The sequence below is a fragment of the Perissodus microlepis genome, chromosome 9, assembly GCF_051167445.1.
Source record: "Perissodus microlepis isolate ML-2025 ecotype Zambia chromosome 9, ASM5116744v1, whole genome shotgun sequence".
Lineage (NCBI taxonomy): Eukaryota > Metazoa > Chordata > Actinopteri > Cichliformes > Cichlidae > Perissodus > Perissodus microlepis.
In genome coordinates, this window is record NC_140469.1 from 27,884,032 (window position 1) to 27,908,327 (window position 24,296).

At 42.4% G+C, this 24,296-nt stretch overlaps 1 protein-coding gene across 3 annotated transcripts in view; it reads right to left on the minus strand.

Moving 5' to 3' along the window:
• Window positions 1–1,162: 1,162 nt before the first annotated feature.
• The window catches only part of LOC146380674 (disco-interacting protein 2 homolog C-like), a 71,836-nt gene continuing 48,702 nt past the window's right edge, over window positions 1,163–24,296 (minus strand). For all 3 annotated transcript variants that reach the window (XM_084939979.1, XM_084939978.1, XM_084939977.1), the window contains 17 exons: window positions 23,729–23,843; window positions 23,278–23,479; window positions 23,100–23,200; window positions 21,020–21,100; window positions 20,452–20,575; window positions 20,235–20,356; window positions 19,943–20,054; window positions 18,215–18,324; window positions 17,709–17,839; window positions 15,738–15,906; window positions 12,940–13,110; window positions 11,689–11,750; window positions 11,546–11,603; window positions 7,302–7,376; window positions 6,867–7,041; window positions 6,661–6,784; window positions 1,163–4,952 (listed from right to left, as the gene is read on the minus strand). In XM_084939979.1, the coding sequence (XP_084796105.1) occupies window positions 4,700–4,952; window positions 6,661–6,784; window positions 6,867–7,041; window positions 7,302–7,376; window positions 11,546–11,603; window positions 11,689–11,750; window positions 12,940–13,110; window positions 15,738–15,906; window positions 17,709–17,839; window positions 18,215–18,324; window positions 19,943–20,054; window positions 20,235–20,356; window positions 20,452–20,575; window positions 21,020–21,100; window positions 23,100–23,200; window positions 23,278–23,479; window positions 23,729–23,843 (2,185 nt within the window). In that variant the 3' untranslated portion in view covers window positions 1,163–4,699. The remainder of the gene's footprint in view (window positions 4,953–6,660; window positions 6,785–6,866; window positions 7,042–7,301; window positions 7,377–11,545; window positions 11,604–11,688; window positions 11,751–12,939; window positions 13,111–15,737; window positions 15,907–17,708; window positions 17,840–18,214; window positions 18,325–19,942; window positions 20,055–20,234; window positions 20,357–20,451; window positions 20,576–21,019; window positions 21,101–23,099; window positions 23,201–23,277; window positions 23,480–23,728; window positions 23,844–24,296) is intronic.

Sequence of the window (24,296 nt, forward strand, 5' to 3'; positions counted from 1 at the left end):
CCAAAGCTTCAGAGATTTGCAAGAAATAGCAGCTGGCAACAATAACACAAAGTCCTCAATCTGTCCACATCTACCCTGTTATGCCCGGCTCATTTCAGACATAACAGAGCATGTACATCCACACGCCGATAATTTTCACTAACTCAAAACTTCTTAGTGGCATTCAAAGAAAAACTGAAGGAATGGTAACTAGGAGCTAACCTAAAAGCTTCTCGATAACTACAAAACAATCAAAGCAAAGCAAATGAAAACCAAGCTGGGTGGCTGAGAGGCACCAACCTTCCAGGAGGAGAGAGACAGAGCCAGGCTGGAAGAAAACCAGCGTAAACAAACTGCCAAGCAGGTGAAGTCATTTCCTTTAATAGATGGAAGCTTCTGATACTTATGACCTTAAAGAGGAGGAAGCAAAAATCAGCCCCACCAGCCAAACAAGGTTAGAAGTGGAAAAAAAACATTTTAGTTAACTAAAATAAAATTGAACAAAGAAATAAATAATTTTGTGAACTTCTTAAACTAGCTGAAATAAAATGTGGCTAGAGTTTAGGTTTAGTCTTTATAAGTTTGACCCCCCATAACAGTAATCATAAAGACTAAAACTAACACTGACACTAAAGACTAAAGTGCAACAGACTCTGGAAACTAACTGAACCTGAAATTGATAGAAAACAAAAACTAAAAATGAAATAAAATTAAAATACGGAACTGTAACGACACAGATCACAACCCATCATCTATCCAAATAAGACGAACACACATTTCAGAAGCTGAGTTTAAGCTGAAAAGATTAGCAGGCAGCTGTGGTGGGGCAGATACCGGGCTGATGGCCTTCTACAGCCCGTCTGCTGCGGCCTCCTCCACGCGCTCGAGGCCATCCCGGAGGAGCTGGATCATCTGAGCTACTTGAACAGGCTGCAGGTAGTGCCTCGTGTTACCAGCGGTAATAAAGACATTATGAAAAAGTCAAACCTGAGAAAAATCAGCTGGGAGGGATGAAGAGAGAAGTCTGCTCCCACCACCTGCTAATGGTTTATGTTTCCTGGAGAGGCTGAAGTTTAACTGACTTTTAGTTATAGTGTGATGATGTGAGGAAAGTAAGACATCTGGCTTTTTCTTCAACTAACGAGTGAAGAGTTTATACAGACAAATAATAACAACCCGAGTCTGAGTTTTAGCCAATCAAAGCACTTTATTGCACTGTATAGTGTGACGGTGAGCCAGTAGCAGGCTCTTATAAAAGTGTCATTTAATCTTTTTATCATGTGTACAAAACAAGTCACACACACTTGTACCGTACAAAATCAACACTATTTACATACAATATACACACACACACACACCTAACACGCACACACCCAGACACACACACACATCGTGCAGTCTCCCTCCCATCAATCCCCGAGATGAGTCCTCCGAGTTTCTGATGGGGTTTCCGTCTTGATCTACATTATCCACCTCACACACACACACACAGACACACACACACACACACACACAGACCTAACACACATCCAGGGACTGAAACATGAACGCTACGCTGCTACTAACAAACCCAAACTGCTAAGTTATCCAAACAAGCGCTAAGCAACTTCTGATATGCATAAAAATAAGTTTTCTGCTCATAAACACGTGGAGGAAAACTGATGAGAAAACTCAAAGTGAAACAAAGAAGAAGAGCGATGAGATGATGTCACACGTGATTCAGCCACGGGGATGTAAACAAACGACGCTTCACTGTTTCCTCTAAACAACGGCAACGCTCTGAATAAAACCTTTTATACAACCTGCGGAGTGTCTCGCAGGTTTCAACGCTTCCATAGGTCACAGTTAGCCAAGAGTCTCGGCGTGAACTGATATAGATTATTTTAAAAGCTTTTCATAGAGTTATTAAACTATCTATCTTTAAATCTTATATACCCTCAGTACATATGAGGAAGTGTCTAAGTCAGTGCACATCAGGTGGTAGCTGTTGTACCAAAGCTCCGAGGACGTTCTCTACCAGGGATTCTTCACTCTGCTGTGGGACTCCTTACTTTTCTTTTTTGAGGTGTTAACTTTTGGAAATGTTTGTTGTCTGATATATTATTAATTCTGCACTTGCTGCCAAACACTGGTGGACGCTCATATTAAACATATATCGTCTGCATCACATTTACAGCAGTATCTACTGTGGTGTTGTACAGAGGCAGTTATTTTGTAATCGTACTTTGAGCGACGACTTTAACACAGACAACAACACAGTAACATTTCAGTTTGGCCATAAACACATTAGATTCATGTTTCCTCTCAGTTCATTCAGTTTACACTCAATAAAAAACACTAAAAGTCTGTTTAGACTTCGTTCTTGTTTTCTGTGATGTAGCCGGCCTGAAAAAGCTTTGGGAATTCCACGACATACAGAGGTTACACAGCTGTGTGTCTGATGTTTAAAGTTGGGAGATTATAATACTGGAACAATCATTAAACATAATTATCCCATATGTGTAGAGTGCACACAGGCAGCAGCTGAATCCCTGCGGTAAAGAACGTCCCTGGGGGATTATTGCTACAATAGGAGCTTTTCTATGTAAACTTTATCTGGAGTTCCCTTTGTCCCAACAGACTCCAGATGTTACTGCAGCTACATCTGCATTTACTTCCCCAGACAGCAAGCAGCTACTTGATTTATTACCTGCACTAATGATTGGGTGCACCCGTCTTTTTTGGCAATAAGACGGAGAAGTGTTTACTTTGTGATTAAGAGTGATTATTGTCTCCAAAGTTTGCACATTCGTTCATTAAAAAAAAGGCCCGAGGACGTGTGTGGATTTCATTATAAATGTCAGCAAAAGGATATTTTATGCAGCATATTTTTTTTCAATCCATTTAACCGTTCATATGTATGGAGAGCCACAATTATTTTTAAAATGATCAATTTTCTTTACATGGAGGACCAAAGATACCTTCAAAAACAAATACCTGTCTCCATCCAAAGCTGCCAAAATCATATATATATATGTTTTATTATGTTCATCCAATTTCTGTCATTAGCCATCGTGTGCCAGTTCATATGGGACATATGAAGGACAAAAGTCAAAAATAAAGCAGTATCTCAAAAATGAATTAATATGAGATTAAACATAATAAAAAGGTTGACATTTATTGTCTTTATTACATCGTCATAAACTTGTTTCTGTGTTTATTCACCTGCATATTCAATTTCTGTTTGAATTCTTCAATTTATTGTTATTAATTTTCCACTTTATTTATCATGTCTATGTTTTGTCTTGATTTTCTGCAAATTACTAATTTATTTTTGAGTTTTTTGAAAATTAAAACATTTCATAAAATGCTTTTATACAACATTTCTTTTCGCTGTATTAAATCTCACATTTTATTTATTTGTTTATTTGTTTTGGCATATTTTTTGTGTCCCATACAAATTTGGTCAGTTTGAAAAGAATAATAATAATATTACAGATAATGAATGTTTCCTTTGAGTCTTGCTGGTCGCTGGTCAGAAGGTAGTAAATGTAAAATTGCTGCAGCAACACCTTGATGCTGTTGTCTTTGACATGATGCACAGTTTTCCCTTAAACTCCCTTTAAATAACGATAATAACAACATTTCTTTGATATTCACACAGTGCACTTTGCTTGACATGCTTTGGGTGCTATAGGGACTGCAAGTAATTCAGGAAGGTAACTGAAGGACTGGTTGACAGCTAAGATGATAATTGACGTTTAATGTGCATGTTACAAAATTTGCCGCACGTTTGCTTTAAATGAGACACTTTATAGAAAGCTGCTAAAATTGCATTTGTGGTATTTTCTTTTTAGCCAGGAAGGTCACAAGATAAAAAGACGCAAATCTTTCTTAACTAGATCCAAAAAAGATAAATCGGTGTATTTTTTTCTCAGACTTTGGACACCGAAACACGCACAGCCACTGAATTTCTCTCCGTTTTTTGGATGTCTTCAGTGTGTTTCCAGTCTCCACATAAATGTCTCTTCTTTGATCGTCTCAGGATAAAAATCTGTTTAAAATCAGCGTTTGATTCACATTGAAACGACATAAAATGTCCCTGTTGCACACATGAACACAGACAGAGACACACACACACACACACAGTCTTCACACACACACGCGCAGAGGGTGTGGAAGGAGAGCTGCATAAAGGGGCTACTACACCTCATTGTGTTTTAAGTACCTCTCCATATAGATTATTATGTCTATGTACAATATTTATATTTTTACAATAATCTGGCTGCCCCTGCTCTAATTTGAAATAATACCACAAATCCAGGATTTTTTTAATTCAACTGGTAAAACATGATGACAGGTACAGGCTCTAGTAATTCTCTCGCTCTACGTTTACCTCCTAAAACGACACGCGGTGTGACGGCGGGAGCCGGCGCCCCCTACACAGTGTTCCCCTAAGGCTTTCTACAGTGACGAGCTCCTGGTAACGGTCACGAGGTCAAGCGGGGGTGTAAAAATGGTCGCAACACCACTGAGCAACCAACCGATCAATCAATCAACCAGCACAACACGACTAGAAAGAAAACAGACGACTTAAGACCACACCATATGCAGGTTCAAAAATACAGTACATCTTGATTCTGGGAAATAAATGAACAACAACGGCGAAATGCACAGCATACAAACGCATGCTCGCTCTCTCTTAAACACACACAGACACACACGCGCGCACACACTCAGGCTACATGTTGTAGGCCACATAGATGGGGTCTAGCTGGTCTTGTAAGAAGCCGTCGCGGAGGTGCATGCGCTGTTTCTCGCCGCGGGAGTTGATGGGGATGACGCCGATGTCCGTCACCACGACCACGCCCACGATCAGGTAGTGCTCTTCCAGCACCGCCTTTGTCACCATGGGAACAAGGTCCAGGGCTTCCTGCTCAGAGCCCTCCAGCTCCACCACCACCACCAACAGGTTGGTCCAGGGGAAGACCGCACTGATGGAGACAGAGACGTGCAGGAACTGTAACATCTGGAGTGGTTTCTCAATTCAAAGCTGCATTAAAGTAGAAATCCTGTGTTTAAATAAGGCCACGTGTCACTCCTCATTTTTCTGGAGCTCTACAGAGAATCACATGACTGAAAAACAAACAGGCTGAACGAAACAGAATTTTCCTTTCATTCCCTTTTCAGCCACTGGAGGGAAGAAAAACTCCACAACAACAAGCTGGTGGAGCTTCAGCAGCTAATAAGTATCAGCGTAAAGACAAAGAGAGTTTGGCCTGTGCTAATCAGCTAGCACAGTTTTCTCATGTTATCCTGTTGTGGTAAACCCGAGACTCAAACTCAGTTCCAATCCGGCCTCTAAACCCTCATCCTGTAACTTTCACTCCATTTGCTTGCTCGCCTGGAACGCCCAAACCAAAAACTTTCAGTAGAAGTGAGCCACAAAGCCAGCACTGACTCTGCACCGATGCACAGCACTGCTTTATGTCCAACACACACAACTACACATAACTACAGTAATAAACAAAATCCAGTACCTTTCATGGACACTTTGCACATTAATGCTCATGTTTTCAAAAACAGATTCAGAACTGATTTTAGTTTCTATTTTGCTGCTTTAAATGTCAATAATAAAGGCCAAGAAGTAATAAAAGCTATAAGCCAAGAGCGAGGCGCAGGGCAACGACTAAAGCTCAAGCTTTAAAAAGTAAACCTGGAATAACTATTAATCACTCGTTCGTGATGTCTGGAGATGTTTGTGTCCACAACAGACTCTAATCCACGCCTTCATTAGGAAACCCTTCAGCAGCCGCAAGACTGAGGAGGAGGAGCCACTGGGTGGGAAGGGTGTAGGGACCAGACTGGAGTTAAACCTTTTTATCCTGAAGCTGGACTGACTCCAGCTCCACCATCATGGACAGCAGCTGCTGACGACAGTCTCTGCTCTGCTCTGAAAGCCTGCTCTCAGGTCGCTCTAACCACGACCTGCAGCACGACTGGAAAACTGGTGTATGTGTCTCTGCGACGAGCTCACTAAGGCTGCAGAGCAGAACGAGGAGCGCTGCCAGCTGCAAACAGTGGAACTGGGAGTCCATCTATGGGACGAGGGGCTCAGTGGACGGACAGATAACATCTGATCTGTCATATATCTCTCAGCTCATATTTGCCGGCATTCGCGTGCCCTATTGTGTCGGTTCAGGAACAAAAAAAGATAAAAGTTTTGTTTGCAAATGAAAAATGAACATTTCATCAACAGCATGCATTTTAAATGACATTTAGTTCAGAGGCAGAACTGTCATGGTTTGACTCACCTTAAAGTTTACTGCAGGTCTCTTTTAGTCGTATCTAAACTGCAGAACATTCTTCCCCAAACCCTTTGGATCTGATTACAGTAGCTTGATTACTGCTAATAAGATTTTCGTCTTGCAGCTTCTTCTCTTACACACTGGTAGAAAAGAACTTCTCACAACCAAGCAGCTATTGTTCAGTGATGCTCTGGTGATTGTTGAGGACTAAACTCTTGAATTTGTTGATGATGGTTTCCCATCTTTACTCTACCTTTTACATTAAAATGCGTTCGACTGAGTGAATCATTGGCATTATTCACTGCTTGTCTCAGTGAACTATCGTCCCTCTGTTATATGCTATTTGTGGTCGTTTAATATCCTTCAAAGACTTTGCTGCTGTTGTTACACGTACCACTCAACGATGCTCTTGTGTGCGCGGATGACGGAGGTCTCGATGTCGATGGGATGGTACCTCATCCCTCTCAGCTCCATGGCCTCCTCCAGAGCTCCCACCACGAACAGAGCATCGTGTCGCTCTGTTCAAGCAGACACAAAGACACACAGTTAGTCACGGTGCGACAAGAGCAATGACACGTTGCACACAGCGAGACAAACAACCTCCGTTTGCGTCCGTGAGCTCGGTGCGGCGGAGGAAGCCCAGGTAGCCCGTCCTGGCCCAGACGGTCTGAGTGTCTCCGAAGCTGAGTCTGGAGTTGAAGTGGTCGGACTGAAGAACCTCCTCACCGTAACCGCTGTAGTAACCGCTGCCGTTATGAGCGCTGTGAACCCAGATCTGCATACCAGTAAAATTTATGATTAGCTGTGTTAAGTTTACTCTTTGGTCTTCTAATTATCGGTAAAAATATATATTTTTAATAAACCAATCACACTTTGAACGCCTAGCAATGGAATAAATCACAGGACTCTTGCTCATAAATTCTTAGGTTGAGTTAGGAGCTCAACAATTTTGCCCCAAAAATGCCAAAAACAAAGAAAGAACAGGAAGAAGAAAAAGACAATTAGAAAAGAAAGAAACGGGTCGTGTCTGTCGACCTCTCCGAGATGCGAGTCTCCAAGCGGTCCTTTGGTCTCCGGATTGGCGATGATGATACGAACTCCGGGCAGGATCTGAAAAATAAGATGTAAAAATAAGGAATCAAAACAATCTCCCTGCTTCCTGCTTCACTCTGACTCATGCAGGAATACAGCCCCACAAATAGAAGCAGCTGTTTATGTTAAAAACACTTTCATTTCACTGTCGGTTCACACCATCGCCTGTTAAAGCTGCTCGGACATAAAATACATAAAACAACCTTATAAACGGATGTGAACGCACTTCAAATAACAGCCATTTATTATGTTTACCGAGCAGAAGTCCTCTGATGTTTTTGCACGTACACAACAAACATCGTGTCAGTGAAGCGATAAAAGAAGCGATGGACTGAGTGGAAAGCAATCATTAGTTTTCTCTCCTCCTCCCACATGCAGTGAGTCAAAAACAACAGCGTGCCGATCGATGACCAGCCCTGAATCATGACGTCCTCTCTTTGTGTGTCAACGTGGGGGAAGAAGACGTGGACGACTCGTCGAGCTCCAAGAAAAGATCCATCAGTTTGCTTTCAGGACAGATCGGGACAGTGGAGAGTTTAGTGCTAAAAGCACGAGCTTCAGCGAGCTTTAAAACATCAAACCAAGCACAGTTTGTTAAATCTAAGAGCTGAAAGGCATTTGAGGACCATGTTAGCTTCAAAGCGTTCTGTCAATGTCACATTGTGTCTTAAGTAAGTGGCCACAAAGCTGCTACTCTTCATTTGTAAAATTTTAGGTCTAGGAGGCATCCAAGGTCAGAAACTCATGAAAAATGTTCAAATTCACAACTTTTGATCAAAATGAAGACAGACTCAGAAACCCCTGGCTTAGTAACCAAGAAAAGTCTTTCTCTATGGACTGCTGGTTTCCGAGGTTCTGGTCTTGAGATATCCCGAAGGAATAAAGAAACTAAAGGTTTTAACAGACTGATCATGGTGTTAGCTGATCTCAGTGGTAGCCCACAGCAGTTGTTTTGTCAGCTGACACTCTTCTTCCAATTGTAAAGTATAATTCGGGGTGCCTTTTTTAAACTGCTTCAGCCTACGAACAGTTACTGTGCATCTGTGAGCTGCTGTGGAATCCACCTCCATCCCACATCTCTCTCTGTTCTCCACTGAGCCCTCGCTGCAGCTCCCACAGGAGACAAACCACCAAATATAAATGAGCTGAAGATGGAAATAACAGAAATCTAGAATCTTCTGTCTCAACAGAAATGCTTTTTTGGCAGCTTTAATTTAACATCAACATCTTAACACTGGACTCTGTATGCTTAGTCTTAGTTTCAGAGCTTCAACATGTCAATCAATCAAATCCCTCAGACATGCAGCCTCTTAATATTTAGTCCTCCTGCTGGTCTCACGTAGCTGCTCAGAGCTCAGTAATGAAACTGAAGTAAGTGCTGCTCAGCCATCAGTATCTCTGCAGATCTGAGTTGCTGTATGACAGCTCTGTATTCAGGAACGTATCACTAGACCTTCAATGCCAAAACCAGTTTTAAAAGCTTTTTAGGGAGGTTTGATGTCTTTATCAGGCTGACAGAGCTGGAGTAAAGACGCCAGAGAGTGAGAAGGGGGCGGCATGGACCAAAAACCCCGTCCTTAGTGCCAGAGCGCCACTTTCATTTCATTCCTTTAAAAGCATCAAGCTCATTCCAATCAGTTTAAAGCCACTTTCACACAGATGCTGCAGCCTTGAACTCTTCTAGAAAATATCGAATGGTTCTTTATCTAAAATCACAAATATCTGACAGATCTGAAATGAAAGCTTTCATTCCAACAGTTTAAACGTTTGTGTTAAGTCTGACTGAGCCCATATGAGAAAAAACACAAATGATAGTCCTCTGAATCCACAGTGAGCAATCAGGTGTCATGTGTCCTGCCCTCTGCAGGTTCGTTCCAGGCATCTCTCTCTGCTAAACCAGAGTATTTCCAGTAGTCACGACACATCTGAGGCTGGAGATTTCCTGCTCTGTCCTACATATGAGAAACGCTAACCTTTTTCCAGAGGTCATGGGCAACAACTTTGTTACCTTTTCCAATGGCCACCAGTGGCAACTCCTCTGATTATAAAAGAAATTCCAGTTTGGAGTTGTCTCTCTTCCACAACATGTGTTTTGCACAACGTGTCTTCCATCCCCAACCAGTCCCAGTTTCTTCCTGTTATAAGAGAGTTCTTCCTTCCCACTGTTGCCAAAGTGTTTGCTCATCTGACTGTTGGGTTTTCTTGGTTTTCTGTGTATCGCTGTAGGTCAGGCATGTCACACCTGGTCTTAAAACACCAAGAAATCTGCGACATACATACGATCTATGCTACTGTCACCAATTTATGTTTTTCAGGGGCAGAAGCAGGAGTGAGTGTTATAGAGGAGCATGATGTTACAAGCTGTATGAAGTCTGGAGTCAGTAATCGATGTTACTCCCTTTGTGCCAAACCATAAACAGATGTAAAGAGAAATAATGCAGCACCGTAAATCACAAATAATAAGCAACAGTGAATAAGTGAAAATGAGCACGGTTCCATAGGTTTCTGCTTAAAGTCAGGTGCCCTCTGCCTTTTTTATTAGAAATGTTATGGCACTGTCCCAAACACTCAACCCTCACCGACTCTGCAAAGTTCACGATGATTTGAAACATGACGTGGCATGTTGAGCTTTTTTCACCACATAAACTGACTTTAACCAAGGCTAATTTTATTAGTCTGCTAAATATTTATACCACTGATGTTTCTTCTAATTACAGCATTGAAATCATTCAGTTTAAACCTCACTAAATATCTTAGTGTGAGTTTCATATTTCTGCCGCAGCAAAAGGCAAAAAGGCTGCTCAGCAGCTGTCCTTTCACTGATACATGGAAAGACAAATGCAAAGAAATAAGCTTCAAATAACACGCTGTACAGCATTTGCTGTTTTTTAAATGTACTCTAAAAATAACCTGGTTTCACTGGTCTGCAGCTACTAAATGTGGGCGAGCCGTTTACCAAAGGTTATGATTTTTTCTTCCTTTGCCATCTGCCAGGTGCACATGAGTAGGTGCAAGGTCTTTATTTTTTTGCATTTTATCACAGTTATTTGTACATCAAGAAGTAAATAGTTTCCTATATAATAAATGGTATACATTGTCATGGTAACACATGTGAGAGTCAAAACTTTTTTATTTAAATAATAAAGCCATCATTACAAGACACCCTTTTTATTTCCTGCTACACTTAAAAAGTGACTAAACAGCAGCTTTGCTGATGCAGAAGTGGATGCATGGCAGGAAGAGCTAAGTAAGAGCTTCTAGAGACTGAAAAATGAACATGGAAGTTAAAAAAATTACAGTTCCTCTAACGTTAGAGGACTGGCTCAAAAAGTTACTTAATCTCTAACCTCATGCGCACAGCCTGCTACAAAAAAGGGGGTTTGGTCTCTGTGGCTACTTCAACTGTATGATGGGTGACACGTTTTTATATTTGTCTGTTTTAGACTTGTTGAGGCTCAAAGTCACTCTGAAGGCTGTAGAAGTGGCAAAGTTCCAACTCTGAGCTCGAAGGCGGCATGAACTGAGAGGCACTGAGTGTAAGCACCGCCTCCTTTAGATTTTGGCATAAAATTCACTCAGAGGCCTCCACAAAGAAATCTTTCAATTGTCTTTTGAGGCAGAGATTTGGAAAAGGCTCAGACATCGCAAATAAAAATGGTCTGATACGTTACAGGTTTTTCTAGGGTACGTTTAAGGCTTCCTCCTCACATCCACATGAATCCTAATCTAAAACTTGTAAAACCTTTCGGGTCGGGCAGTTCTGCAGTTGCACTAATGGACAAGCACACATGTTTGACAGCTATCTAATAGTCGTCTCTCTCCTCCCACATGCCCACCGACAGAAAGGGAGGATGAACATTTGAAGGCTCGTCATCGACTCAAACCTGCTGTCTGTTTTGACTCACTGAATGTGGGAGGACATGCAGTGAAAAGCAGAGAATAGTCCTGGAACGTGCTGCCATTCAATTTACATCTTCATCCCGGCGTGTCTTTGGTAATTTGCTGTCAGCTGCTCAGTGTCGGTTCATGTTTCACCTAAAATTTCATGAATCGCCTCTCATGTGGAACTTGAACTTTTGTGGGGTTTAATGAAACCTTTTGTACTTCTTAGCACTATGCTGATTGGATGCTTTGATTTGATTTGAAACTACATGCAAATTTTAATGTATAAATATTAATGCACTCACCTTGCCAGACTCCATCAAGGGGAGACTGTGAGGAGAACCTCTCTCCACTAATCGAACCCTGGAACAAATGTGTTATCGTCAAAACTTTTTACAGTAAAGCGAGAGGAAGACGGCTGGCGGGACTTACTGACAGGTTACCGTACCTGTCGTGACGCAGCGCTCTCATGTCTACGTACACAGTAGTGGGGTCCGGCCCTGAAGTGCCCTGCAGCCAATCACAGTGATCAGAAAGATTTAGTTTCCCAAACTCTCAGACAGTGTTTCACTGGAGCGACGAGCTAACTTTACAGTGGGTGAACAACTTAAATGGGAGAGAAGCAGCTAAAAAAATACTATTTTTGGTTAAAGAAGCTAAGAAGAAGTGAAGCTAAGTGGGATATTGTAGGGATATTTGCTCTCTACATTTAACTAATCCTCATATGAGGATTATTAATAGTCGCAGGATTCAGGAAACCTGTTGAAGTCCAACAGAAGAGCCCAGCCCTGACCTGGGCTTAAAACCAGGACCCTCCTGGGTCAGACAACAGCACTACACATGAGCCACTGTGGTGCCAAAACAAAGGGTTCGGTGCCGACACAAGAGGAGGGAGGGGGAGGCACAGGAAAGGAGGTACAAACAGATTCCTTTATGCGAATATACAGAGGAAGCAAATCCAGGAAATTTCAAAAGAAAACTATAAAGATGAAGAAGATTAGGTCACTAACTGGGTTAAATATACTGATTTATGATTACAAGTTTTCAATTTAATTTTGCTTTCACATGCAAGGATATCACGAGGAAAGCTCCCAAACAATGACGATGGGAGCGCCAGTTTGGACGACTTCCTGGCGACTTTCACAAGGTAAGTTTGTCATGATTGGGCTTTTGTTTTATGATTTCTTACTATAAGGTAGTCTGTCTGAAGATCTCCTGATAAGCAATTACCAGTGCACGTAGGAGGAAGTCTTACAATTAACCACTGTCTGTATAAATCTCGGCTCCACCTTAAGACAGGCCGACTTTGGGGATAATAAATGTGAACGATTTCCATGCAAATCAGAAATACGGCCTCTTGTGTGCATTGCTCATCCTCGGTGCATATGGTAATCTAACCTGTATGTGCAAGGTAACAGCTTTCAGTGGCTTATAAAATATGATTTTTATTTTCAAACCATCTGATTAACAGTTTCAAGTATTTCTTTAGACAAAGTTTAACCAAGTTTTCCTACTTAGGGACTAGAAATCAGTGAGCAGGAACATCCCTAACCCACTGATAAAAATTCAAAGAATTTAAGCTGCAGAATACTTAGAAGGATAAAACTGTTGAGTGCAAAGCTCCATCTGAACTCTACCAAGTTTTTGTGATAACTGCACGTACAGAATAGTCTGCAGGAGCAGCTGGTTTGCTTTTTACCTGCAGGCAAATGGCCAGGTTGACTCTGCAGCCGAAGGCTGTGCTGACAGAGCGCGGGTGAAGGCCGAGGTCTTTGAAGAGCTTAGAGAAAGAGAGTGTGAGCGCCATCCTGGGCCTCTCCTCTGCCACCACCACACAGGCTCGAACCCGGGACAGATCCAGACCCCGAGCCTGCGAAAGAGACGAAAGGAAAATTATATCTAATCCCAGAGAGTACAGCTGTGGACTGCTGGAATGAGAAAAAAACCCTTTCAAATATAACGTTTTTCTTCTGACTTTCTGCCTCTTTAACCTACTTAGTTCACCAGAATAATAAGACGCTCAAATCCCTTCTTGTGTAGGTGTTACATAAAAAAAAAAAAACTGTGACTAAAAATAAAAAAGTACAAAAGTATAAAGTTTGCTTCATCTGTAGCTGTAAAGGAGACAAGAAAAAAGTGCTTTGTTTCTGCTTTTCTCTCAGCGTTTAACGCTCAGTCTCCATGGAAACTTAAAGACAGATAGTCACTAAAATTAACTCTGTGGCTTCTATCCGTGACCAATCAGAGGCGTCGGTGTCTGTAACTCCAGCTTTCAGATGTGTCCTCGGGCTGAGCAGATGGAGACAGAGTTTATTACCGCTGAGCAGAGGAGAGCGTGAGGGAAGTGAGCTAAGCAGTGTCAGACTTGGTGGAGCTGCTGTCTGCTCACTCACATGGAGGCTGTGGGTTTATCTGCTGTGTCATTTTACTGTTCCATCGTCTTATTTTGAAGGTTTAGCCACTGTGACCACATTCAGACAACTCAACCATCTTTGAGAGCACAAGGCGACAGTTCTGCTCTGGAGATTTGCTGAAACGTCAAGATCCACTTTAACCAGTACTCGCAGCAGGTGGGGAGCTTGTTTACATGCTGACACAACAAACTCACAGAGGCTGATAAACAGGGCAACAACTAGAGGAACTTGGTTGGTGTGCCTTCTTTTGCAAGATAACATATTTGTACATGTTCCCGCTGACTGAGTCTAACTTTGGGAAAAACACGGTCCTGACATCTGTATGCACCAGCAGAAAAACATATATATCTATTAGAAGGCCATGTTTTACAGAGCAGGCTTTGAACTGTAGGGGATCGACCACTCAAAGCAATTTACACTCCAACCCACACTCACCTTTTCACACAGCACTTTATTATCTTCTCTAAGGTGCTTTAACTACTCTGCGTTCGCACCTCTGGCCAGTATAGACTCACCAACTAACTAACCTAACGTGTATGTCTTTGAACTGTGGGAGGAAGCCGGAGTAGCCAGAGGGAACCCACGCAGCACATTCAGCTCCACACAGGCCAGCTTAGAGGTTTGAACCTGTCTTGCTATAAGCTACGAGTACTAAAAACAAATATGATTTTTTAGGGAAGCTCAGTAAATACTGACGGTCATGTTTCTATTTTCATGGTTCCTGTTAAAATCAAGCAAGCTGTGTTTTCTTAGTCTTCATTTTTTACTTTTGACTCCTCCAAGCAGATCCACCTGCAGGCTCGGAGTAGAGTTACTCTACTCAACAAGAACTTCACAGTGCCTGCAGCACTGTGGACAAGGCAGGCAAGCTGCATGAAACATTTACAGTGAGTCTGGCTTTTTCTTTCACTGTGTGGTGTATACGAGTGCTGTCCATTGTTCTTGTGTCAGGATGTGTGGATTATAAGGGCGAGGATCCAAATACTGCTAACATCAACAAGTGTGCCTTTAATATGGCTCTAACAGAGAATCCAAAATAATAGAGGTCAGAAAGTAAATAAACAAATAAATAAATGTATGGAGCATAGCAGATGCTGCTACAGAGACTACACTACAATGCACCACCTGCATGTGTCCAGCAGGTGAATATTAAAGAAGTACAACAGGAATGACTGCGCGACTGTCGTGTCTCCAGCTGTCTGTGTCTGCAGAGTATAATCGAGGCTCAAGGGGGAGACAGGACTATTTATAGACAGGGAGGGCTGATTAGGGAAGGACCAACACGAGGGTAACAGGACAATCAGGACATTCAGAGGGAGACAGGAAGCAAAACTAACACAGGACGTGAAAGAAAACAAAAGTAAAAAGTAAAGGAAGTAATACAGACATGAACACTCCCACCTATGAAGTACGAGTAGAGGAAACAATCCAAAGGAAAACATAGCAAACATGGAAACAAGAAGACACACACCAAACATGAGGACAGAGGCATAAAGATGAGAGAGAGGGAAAAACAAGCAGGGAAACACTGAAGGAACTTGAACTGATGGAAACTAAGAGAAGAAGCTCGTCACACAGAAATGAACTCTTCAAACACTTGAAGCCTGAACTCTAATCCATCCAGCAACTCCAACAAAACAAAAACCGGGGCCATGACAGAACTTCTCTTTTGCACACAAAGTAATAAAAACATTGAAGATACCACATCTAGATGAAGTAAAACACGTCGATAGAATGTTTTTTCAATCGATGGCCTCGACCAGGCTGCACAGCCATCAGACTCTGTCCTACAGTTAATCACAGGAGCAAACTGGAGGCTGGACACATTATGTTTATCAGAAGCTGCAAATGTGATCAGAACAAAAAGTTCATTTTTTATATTGATATTTTATATCAGAGATTTCTATTATCAAGTTGTTTTTCATGGCCCACCAGCTTGTCTCTACTGTTGAAGGACTGTTTGCAGCTCGCTCTTCTGTATCTGCAGCCTTCTGAAAAACCTCCCATGTTTGAAAATGGTCTTAAATATGTAAACAGACAGAACTTGAAACCGACACGTTGCTCGTCTCACTGTTGTGCTGACCTTGAGCGCCTCGGTCTGCAGGCCGAGTCCTTTGGTGCAGAGCTCCATGACGCTGTAGGAGCAGAAGGTGTCTCGCACCCTCAGCTGGCTGACGGCCAGCAGCCACAGTGCTGGGTTAGACTCCAGCTCCACCGGCGGGATCAGGATGGACTGGTGGCCAGAATACACGCTGCAGACAACACAAAGGCTTTTCAGTGTGTGTGTCGGGGATCTGCATGTGCCGACTCAGAACAATAACACAAATTTAAAAATGGACGACATGTTTACAAGCACTAACAACATCAGGAGACTGACGAGTGTTGATGATCTGGTTATGTACTGCACTGGTTTGGACAGTAAAACTAACATTCACTCACTCTATAACCAGTCACACTTACTAAGACTATGACTTATTGTCCTGAGAAACCGGCCAACCAGCACCACAGGGTTGTGTAACAATCTGATGTAAATGTGAGCTACTGTCAGCGAGGACGACGTGAAATCCTCAAGCCGAGGATGATTTGTTTTATTCCGAAGACATTTAGCAGCAGATATCGGCTCCAGACGAGTTGAGTATTTATGAGAAGAAGATTTGAAAGTAAGCAGACCTGCAGGCTGGAGCCAAGATTTAACGATTTAAAGACTGTCGAGTTTCAGACGGAGACCTTTAAACATTAATATTACTTATTATTATTATCATTAAGTACAAATCACTGTTCTTGTATTTTAAGAGGGTGAGGTAGGGATGAGTATAACCAAACCTTCCATGTTAAAAAGCTAATTTTCCCCCCTTTTACTGAAAATACATCAATAAACACTTAAATTGTGTTACACTAAAAGTGTAACACAATTTATTATTTACAACTCTACCCAATTCTTCCAGGAAGTGGATTCAGGTTAGTTTAGTCAGGGTATCTGGGCAGGAAATGCTCAAATACTTTAGAATATTTTAAATGTTCAACATAAAAAAGTTATATTTATTTATGAATTTCTTAAATTGCCACTAAGTGTTGTCAGCAAACACAATGAGTCACTGCATCCACAGGTTCATGCAATATAATGCAAGAGTAAAAGATGAAGGGGGCAGCTCCAATCTGTAGTTCTCAGCCTGTGTCATGTCACATCCATATAGTGAAGCAGTTTTTAAGCATTGTTCAACTTAAGGTTTTCCTTTCCCCCCATTTAACAGGAGGGTGTTCAAAATAACAACATGCAAGATTGTTTTTAGCAGCGTGCTGCAGTTCTCATGGTGCATGCAGCTCAGGTTTGAAACCCACTGCACACATTATTAAATGAAAAAAACAAAGAAAGATGAAGTCATGTAAGTCAGATGTAAAGCATTTTAAAATGAACTTAAATATATAAATATATATTAACCCTCTCGAGGCAGGTGTTAACAACCTGATTACCCCACGTACATATTTTATGAGTTTTTTTTACTCAGAAGTACCACTGCAGGACTTGGTTGTGCATTAGCAACAAAACCTCAATTTGAGCCTGAGAGGGTAAATAAGAGTATTAATCCTTAAAACAGATGTAGGGCTTTAATGATTCACAAAACATCTGCTTTTATTTACTTTTCTGGAAACCTGGGAGTTACTTAGAGAGTAAGGTGGGTGTGCCTTTGATTTTGCACCTCGGACACAGTTTTGTTCCATCCTTCAAATCACGGCGGGAGTGTTTCAGAGTGCTTAGCTTGAATAGGGACTAAAAATTTCCTGTGCCATTCCTGCCAGTTCCTGTCCTCCTGCTCTGAGCTGCTTGATGAGCTATGTTGAATCTGATTGAATAATACACATTGTCTTAAGTGGGATACTAAGTTACTGCAGCTACATACAGTACAAGCTCAGATCTGTGCTGCTTTGATTTGGACCACCCATTCTTTAACATAAAGAAGTGCAAAATGAAATAACTGGGGGATCCTCAAAGAGTGTAAAATGCATATTTAATGGTTTGTAAGTGGGTGGAGATGCATTTAGGAGCTGCACCAACCTGCAGAGACACCAGAGGACGAAGCCGAGGCCGCAGTAGGGATCCAGACAGATGGCGACTTCTCTGGACGGGTACAGCTCACACTGCAGCTTCACTGACCGACAGAAGGCTGCAACTGCATTATGGGACATCTGGAGCAGAGAGGAGACGAGAGGGGAGGGAGAGAGACACACGAAACACACAAAAAGACAAACAAGGAGCAAGATAGGAAGGTTCACAATGAATTTAAATTTAAAGTAAAACATTTCACATTTCCCCCCGGTAAATGAATCTTTGAAAAGCGAGCGACATCTTAGTTGGAAGAAGCGGTTTGTGTGTTTGGACTAAGCCCTTCAACTGTGAGCCAAATGTGCTTTCATTCTGCTTTCTGTTTACTCATTTTGCTGCTGCTCTGATGGCTGAATTTCCCTCTGGAATAAGAAAAGTAATGACTAGAGGAGGAGGAGGAAGAGGAGGGGAGTGGGACCAGGCGGCAGTGGTTTGGTGAGGATTAGGGCTGAGCTGACCTGAACTCCGGCCAGCATGCCGGTCGTCGACACGCTGAAGTCCAGATAGGCCAGGCCGTCCGGGTTGGTGGGCTTATAGAGAGCTGGAGGCTTCTTCTTTGGCAGGTCATCTGCAGCATGCACACACACACACACACACAAACACACACACACATATATATTATTATTTCATTGCACTCAAGAGGACAGCCTCATTTCAAACACTGACCTCCAGCTGAACCCAGAGAGAAAAGGGCCTCAAATACTCTGCTGCAGCAGAATCACAGCAACATGACTGATGTCTCACTTTCCATATAAGAAGAGACCGCTTTAAAGCACAAGCATGGTGATACTCTGTGTTTCTCTCACTGTCAACAAATCCCAAGGGAAGACAGAACCAACAACAAGCAGTGCTAACAAGCTCTGTGTGTACAACTGCAGCCTGATAGATCCCTTTCCTACATCACTGAGTATCGGCGTTACGCTGGGTGAGATATTCCTTTATAATCAGTGGCACTCACCCACCGGTGTTTATTTTCACCTGATCCATATATACAAGTGTTCTTAATCTGTATTCGTACTCTGCTGAAAAAGCACAACAGCCACACGGAGATGAGAGTAAAAAAAGCATTAGGGTGTATGTGTGTGAGAAGAGCATGTATCTGAATATTCATCTGAATATGTAAAAGCTTTTGATGAGTATCTCTGCTTTGCAGTCACAGGGAATATGTTGGTCCCTCTGATATTTTTCACAAACCTATAAACTTCATATTTAAATGATCTTGTTTAAATGATCATCCATGCACAGTTCACATGTTCTCATCTGACCAGTTTCTGACTAGCTGGAGATTTGTTGCTGGTACGTTTACGGGGAGAAAATCTCTACAACGTGCACTAAACTCAAGGCTCTCACATTTAATCTGGTCCGCACCTGTCTTGAAATTTTGACCTGCCTAGATGTAGCCTGTCCGGTCTGTGCACTCATTAATAGACAGTTGCACCTCCAGACTGCAGGCTGTGAAAGGTTTGGTTCTCTGGGGTGAGTTTAAGCAGCCGGAGATTTGGATGGCAACCACAGGACGAAGGACAGGGAGCTGAAACAGGCAGCCAACTGTCACATGAAAGTGAACCCTAAGTGATCCCAAAACTACAGCAAGTGCAGATAACCAATTTCTTTAGTGGGTTCACTGAAGAAAACATTAAGTGTTCCAGTTGTTCTATTTAAAGGGTGATCTAGATCTTATTCTTTGCTTTTAGTCATCTTGGCTCAGCTGAACTCAGTAGAGCGATTTGGAGATTTTTCTTGAAGGGCAAAAACAAAGGGAAAGAGTGTCTGTGATTTATAACACACACATAAAGAAACAGAATTATTTTTGTTTTAATAATAATTGGAAGCCAAAATTGTAATTCAATTAATTCGATTCAGACCCGTGCTGACAGCAGACAAAACACTAGCGGCGATATGGACTGAGGGGTGTGGAAAAGACACTTCCACACGCATCAGTTCAATAAACTGATAACAAACTTGCAGCTACAGCGAGTTTTTATTTTTCGATAAATCACAGAGTGATGGAGCTGTAAAGGCAGGTTTCATCACAGCAGAGGATTTCATTTAATGTGCATTCTTTAGGTTTATATCTGCAACCAGAACTACTCAGACTGCATTGTGAGGCGGCTGTGCACGACCTGCATTTATGTTAAATTAAAGTAGCGTGATTTCCCTGTGCGGATATGAATGAAACGCTGTACCGGTGTCCAGCACTGGGGGCCAGTTCCTGATGTCCACCGTGGCCATGGCCTCTTTGGAGCGCAGCAGCTTACAGATGACGGCGGTGGTCATCACACACGCCGAGTGACTCACCTGCACAATTAGAAAGAGAAAGACAGAAGAAGAAATTAAGCTCCCTTTTTTCCCCAGAGGAGATCAGAAGTCAGCCAGAGCCATACGAGTCTGGAATTAGCTGGGAGCGAGAGCTTGAGCCCTGGAGGTCTGACTGAAAGAGAAACCGCATCGGTTTAACAGACAAATTAAGAGTCTGACCTCGACAATCATCTTAACAGTGGGCAGGGTGGTGGAGATGTTCTGAGGGTGAGGCGGTCGCACTGTGATGGGAACACAGCCGGCGTACAGGCAGCCGTAAAAGGCTGCGATCAGGTCTATACCTGCAGAAGAAGGAGACACACAGGTGTGAAAGATGCTTGCAGTGTCCAGGTGCTGTCACCTGAAAAGTACATTGAACATCTGCATCGTCTCTCACCTGGCGGGTACACCAGAGCGACATGATCTCCTTCCTGCAGACCGCCTCTCTCCATCAGCAGAGCTGCCACTCGCTCCGCCCTCTTATGCAGCTGCAGACAGGTGAGAGAGCTGGACACTGCCCCCTGTGGGAGGTGAGAGAGGGGAACGGTGTGAGCCATCAAGAAGCAACCTGCCACACTCAAAGGACAAAAACTGCAGTTCATCTAACGGCCACTTGAGGAGCTGTGTTAAAGCTTAAAGTTATGGATAATTATTATTCAGTTTTCTACTTGCTCGAATTAGCTCATAATCATCGTTAAGTATGGTCACACCTGTTTTTATTTATTTACTTAAATTAACCATGATAATGAAGCCTGAAATTCCTGATTTTAAGCTACTGATTCCATGGATAAAGATCTGTTTTGGTATCAATTATAATCCACTTTTATTCTCCTTGTATTGAGCATCTCACAGAGAAGCGATGACTGATCTGCAGATTTTTCACCTACAGTTCACCAGCAGCAGGTTATACAGTTCAAAATGTACAATTTTTTAAGGTGGTCAGTTGTGCGCGAGTGTGCTGGTACCCGAGAGCTGAGCAGGGTGTAGAGGATGTGGTCCGGTGTGGTCTGAGCTCGCCACTGCAAAACCTCGGACAGGAACAGAAACTGCAAAACAGAAATAAAAGCTTCTTTTACACACACTTTGACAGCTTAATATGTGTGTGTGTGTGTGTGTGTGTGTGTGTGTGTGCGCGCGTGTGTGTGTGTGTGTGTGATCTGATTTCTGTAAATAGTTCAAGTTGCTGATGTAATTCAAAAAACAGCAGAGGTGCATCAAACACGTTTACAAGGAGAATAAAATGATACATTTCTCCCATCATTTCAATTATTGCAACATCAGCATTTTGAGATAAAACTGCAAAGCAGACAAGAGACATTAAACTGAAACAGAGCTGATAGCATAGAGGGAGTGCAGCGCATGTACAAAAGGTTTTTAGCATCGAGGAACTCCACGTCAACGTGTGCTTACTCACCACTTGCTGCTTTTTACTGCTGAGTCTCTGCCTTCTGTCCGGCACATTAAAGCAGTTTAATCAATATCACAGGCGGTGAAATTTCAAAGCAGGTGAAAAAAACTAAAAACTGCCTCTAAAGATTATATTTACAGGCAGTTAAATGATGCAGACTGACTGACTTGAATGATGCTGAAACTCTGACTCCATCAGGCAGTTGAAAAAGTAGGCGGCCTATTCAGAAAGTTAATTGTCAGTTTATGTTCATAAATCAATTTGTCCTTTTCATAAAATCTGTTTTTTCTAGATGTGTTGTTTTCATAAAATGTCAAATTTGCAACTTCTCCCAGTTCTGTAGCTGCTCATTAACATTTCAGCAGATTTCCTAAAAACAAGACATCAAAATATTTCTATTACAGTAAAGAGGAGCAACTTTCAGCAACATTAAAACTTTAAGCAACATTTTAATTACCTAAAAATACTGTATAATAGATTTTTTAAAATTTGTTTTTATCAGCTTCCAAAACCTCATACCACCGTATTCACCCATGAGAGGGAGGACACAGAGTATAGAGGAGTCACAAAAACGACGACCCGCTGAAGTTCAACTGAGCATCACGGGGGAAGAAAGGTTTTTAAGTGTCTTATCTGAGTATTTCAGAAGCAGCTGATCTGCTGGGATTTTTCCACATCCCTCTCTTGGGTTTACAGAGAATGAGCCGAAAGAGAGAGAATATCCAGTGAGTGGCAGGTTTCTTTGTGAAAATGCCATGTTGCCTTGCAGCTGACAGAAAGGCAACACTAACTCAGATAACCCATCGTCACAGCCAATGTCTGCAGAAGAGCATCTCTGAAAATGAGCTGCAGCAACAAAAGACCACACTGGGTGCCCCTGCAGCTCATACTCAGTCACCAAAAGTGGCAACAGAAGACTGGACAAACGTTGCCCGGTCTGATGAATCTGGTACAAAAACACAAAGGCATCCATCCTGGCTTGTTTGGTTTGGTGTAATGTTGTGGGGGATATTTTCTTTGCACACTTTGGGACTCTTAGTATCAACTGAGTATCAATTAAACATCACAGCCTACCAGAGTATTGTTGCTGACCATGCCCATGCTATTAGGACATGGGCAGTGTACCCATCTCCTGATCTTTGCTGATCCAGCAGGATTGCAGCACCTTGTTTAACGTAAGCATGAAGCATCTGTGAAGACAGAAGAGGCTCCAGCCCAGAAGCTGTGTGTACCTGACAAAGCGCGCATGAGTCCAAGTGTCTGTGTGTTTGTGGTTATTCAACTATGCAGACGATTAGTTTGGCAAATATTTATGGAGGACTGAACAACTTCCATCAGAGTTTACTGAGTCATAAGTGAAGGTGAAGTCTTGACACGACTTTTCATACAAAATATTCTGTTTGAAGAAGTCAAAGAGATTTTGATGATTTTGCTTGACTAAATTATTAATAGTTTGTCAGAAGTGTAGCAGATTACTCTTCCTGTCAGTCAACTTGTCGCTTACTCAATGATCTTCTGATCTCTTGGCTTTTCAACATAAAGTTACCTTTTTTTGGGCAGAGCTTGATTCAAATGGAGTTGTGATGTTATTTCTTGAGCTGAGACTTTGTTACGCAGCTGTTTGCTGTTTGCCTCACCTGGTCGTTATCATCAGTCTGTCCCAGGTCTCTGCCGCTGGCCTGAGCGATTCTCTTCCCTGACACCAGATTTCCCACCATCACAGAGGCGGGACCGATCTCTGCCACACACAGACAGAATCAGCAACAACTACCCACAAGGTTACCACCTAAAAACCCAGAGCAGACCCTCACCCACCTGGCTGTTTCTGCCGCGGTTTGGGCAGGTTGGTGACACAGGTGTGGGGGCACATCAGGACATTGCAGGGGTGCAGCCCCCCCTCCAGGTACAGCTGCTTGATCTCCGACAGGTGGATGCCGCCCAGAGGAGTCTTGGGAAGGGTGTTGGCCGGCACCAGAGCCAGACAGAAGACGCCGACCCCGTGGATGCTGTCTATGGCCTGAGAGTCATGAGGGAGTTTGGTCAGACTGTAGATGGGATTTAACGTCCCCATGGGGTAACTTGCTTTGCTGAGAGTAGTCTAACACAATACACACATATCTAAGTGGAGTAAGATGCACCAAACACAGTACACGATCCAAGTGTCCTACACAGTGTCCAACATAACCGCAAGAAAACGACATTTCAAATAAGACTTGATCTAAATGCAGTAAGGCTGCCATCGCATTTGAACGTGCAGGGAAAGCACCTGCAGTACGCGGCTCATCCACTGGAAGCTGTCCTCCTCCGTGGAGTCCGGTCTCTGCTCGGCCACCACCACGATCCTCTCATCTCTCAGCACCGTCACAGAGAACACAGCTATCCTGCACAGACAGGGACAGCAACACCAACCTGTTTGTTTTCTATTACATGAATAATGTTTTATTCCACTGTGTTGATCATTTCAAGTGATTTTATTTTATAAAGCACAATTCTATTCAGCTTTTTTTACCCATCAAGCTGCTTTCTTTGTCTTTTATTTTGTTCTATTTATTGAGCTCTTTCTAGTAGAGCAGTTTTATTTTATTAAGCTATTCTGACGTGTTTTATCATCTATTTTTTCCATTCTGTTATTTATTGGTTTATTGGTTTATTGGTCGGTTCCTGTTGTTTGTGACACAGTTATTTCACAAAGGATAAATAAAGTACAGCTTATGATGGATTATCTAGATTGGTGTCCAGACTTGAAAAATGTGTTTCCTTTAGTTTTTTCACACTGCGAGTGTGTGATGTCACATAAGAGGAGCGCAGCAGTGGTCACTGAGAAACTGACCTCC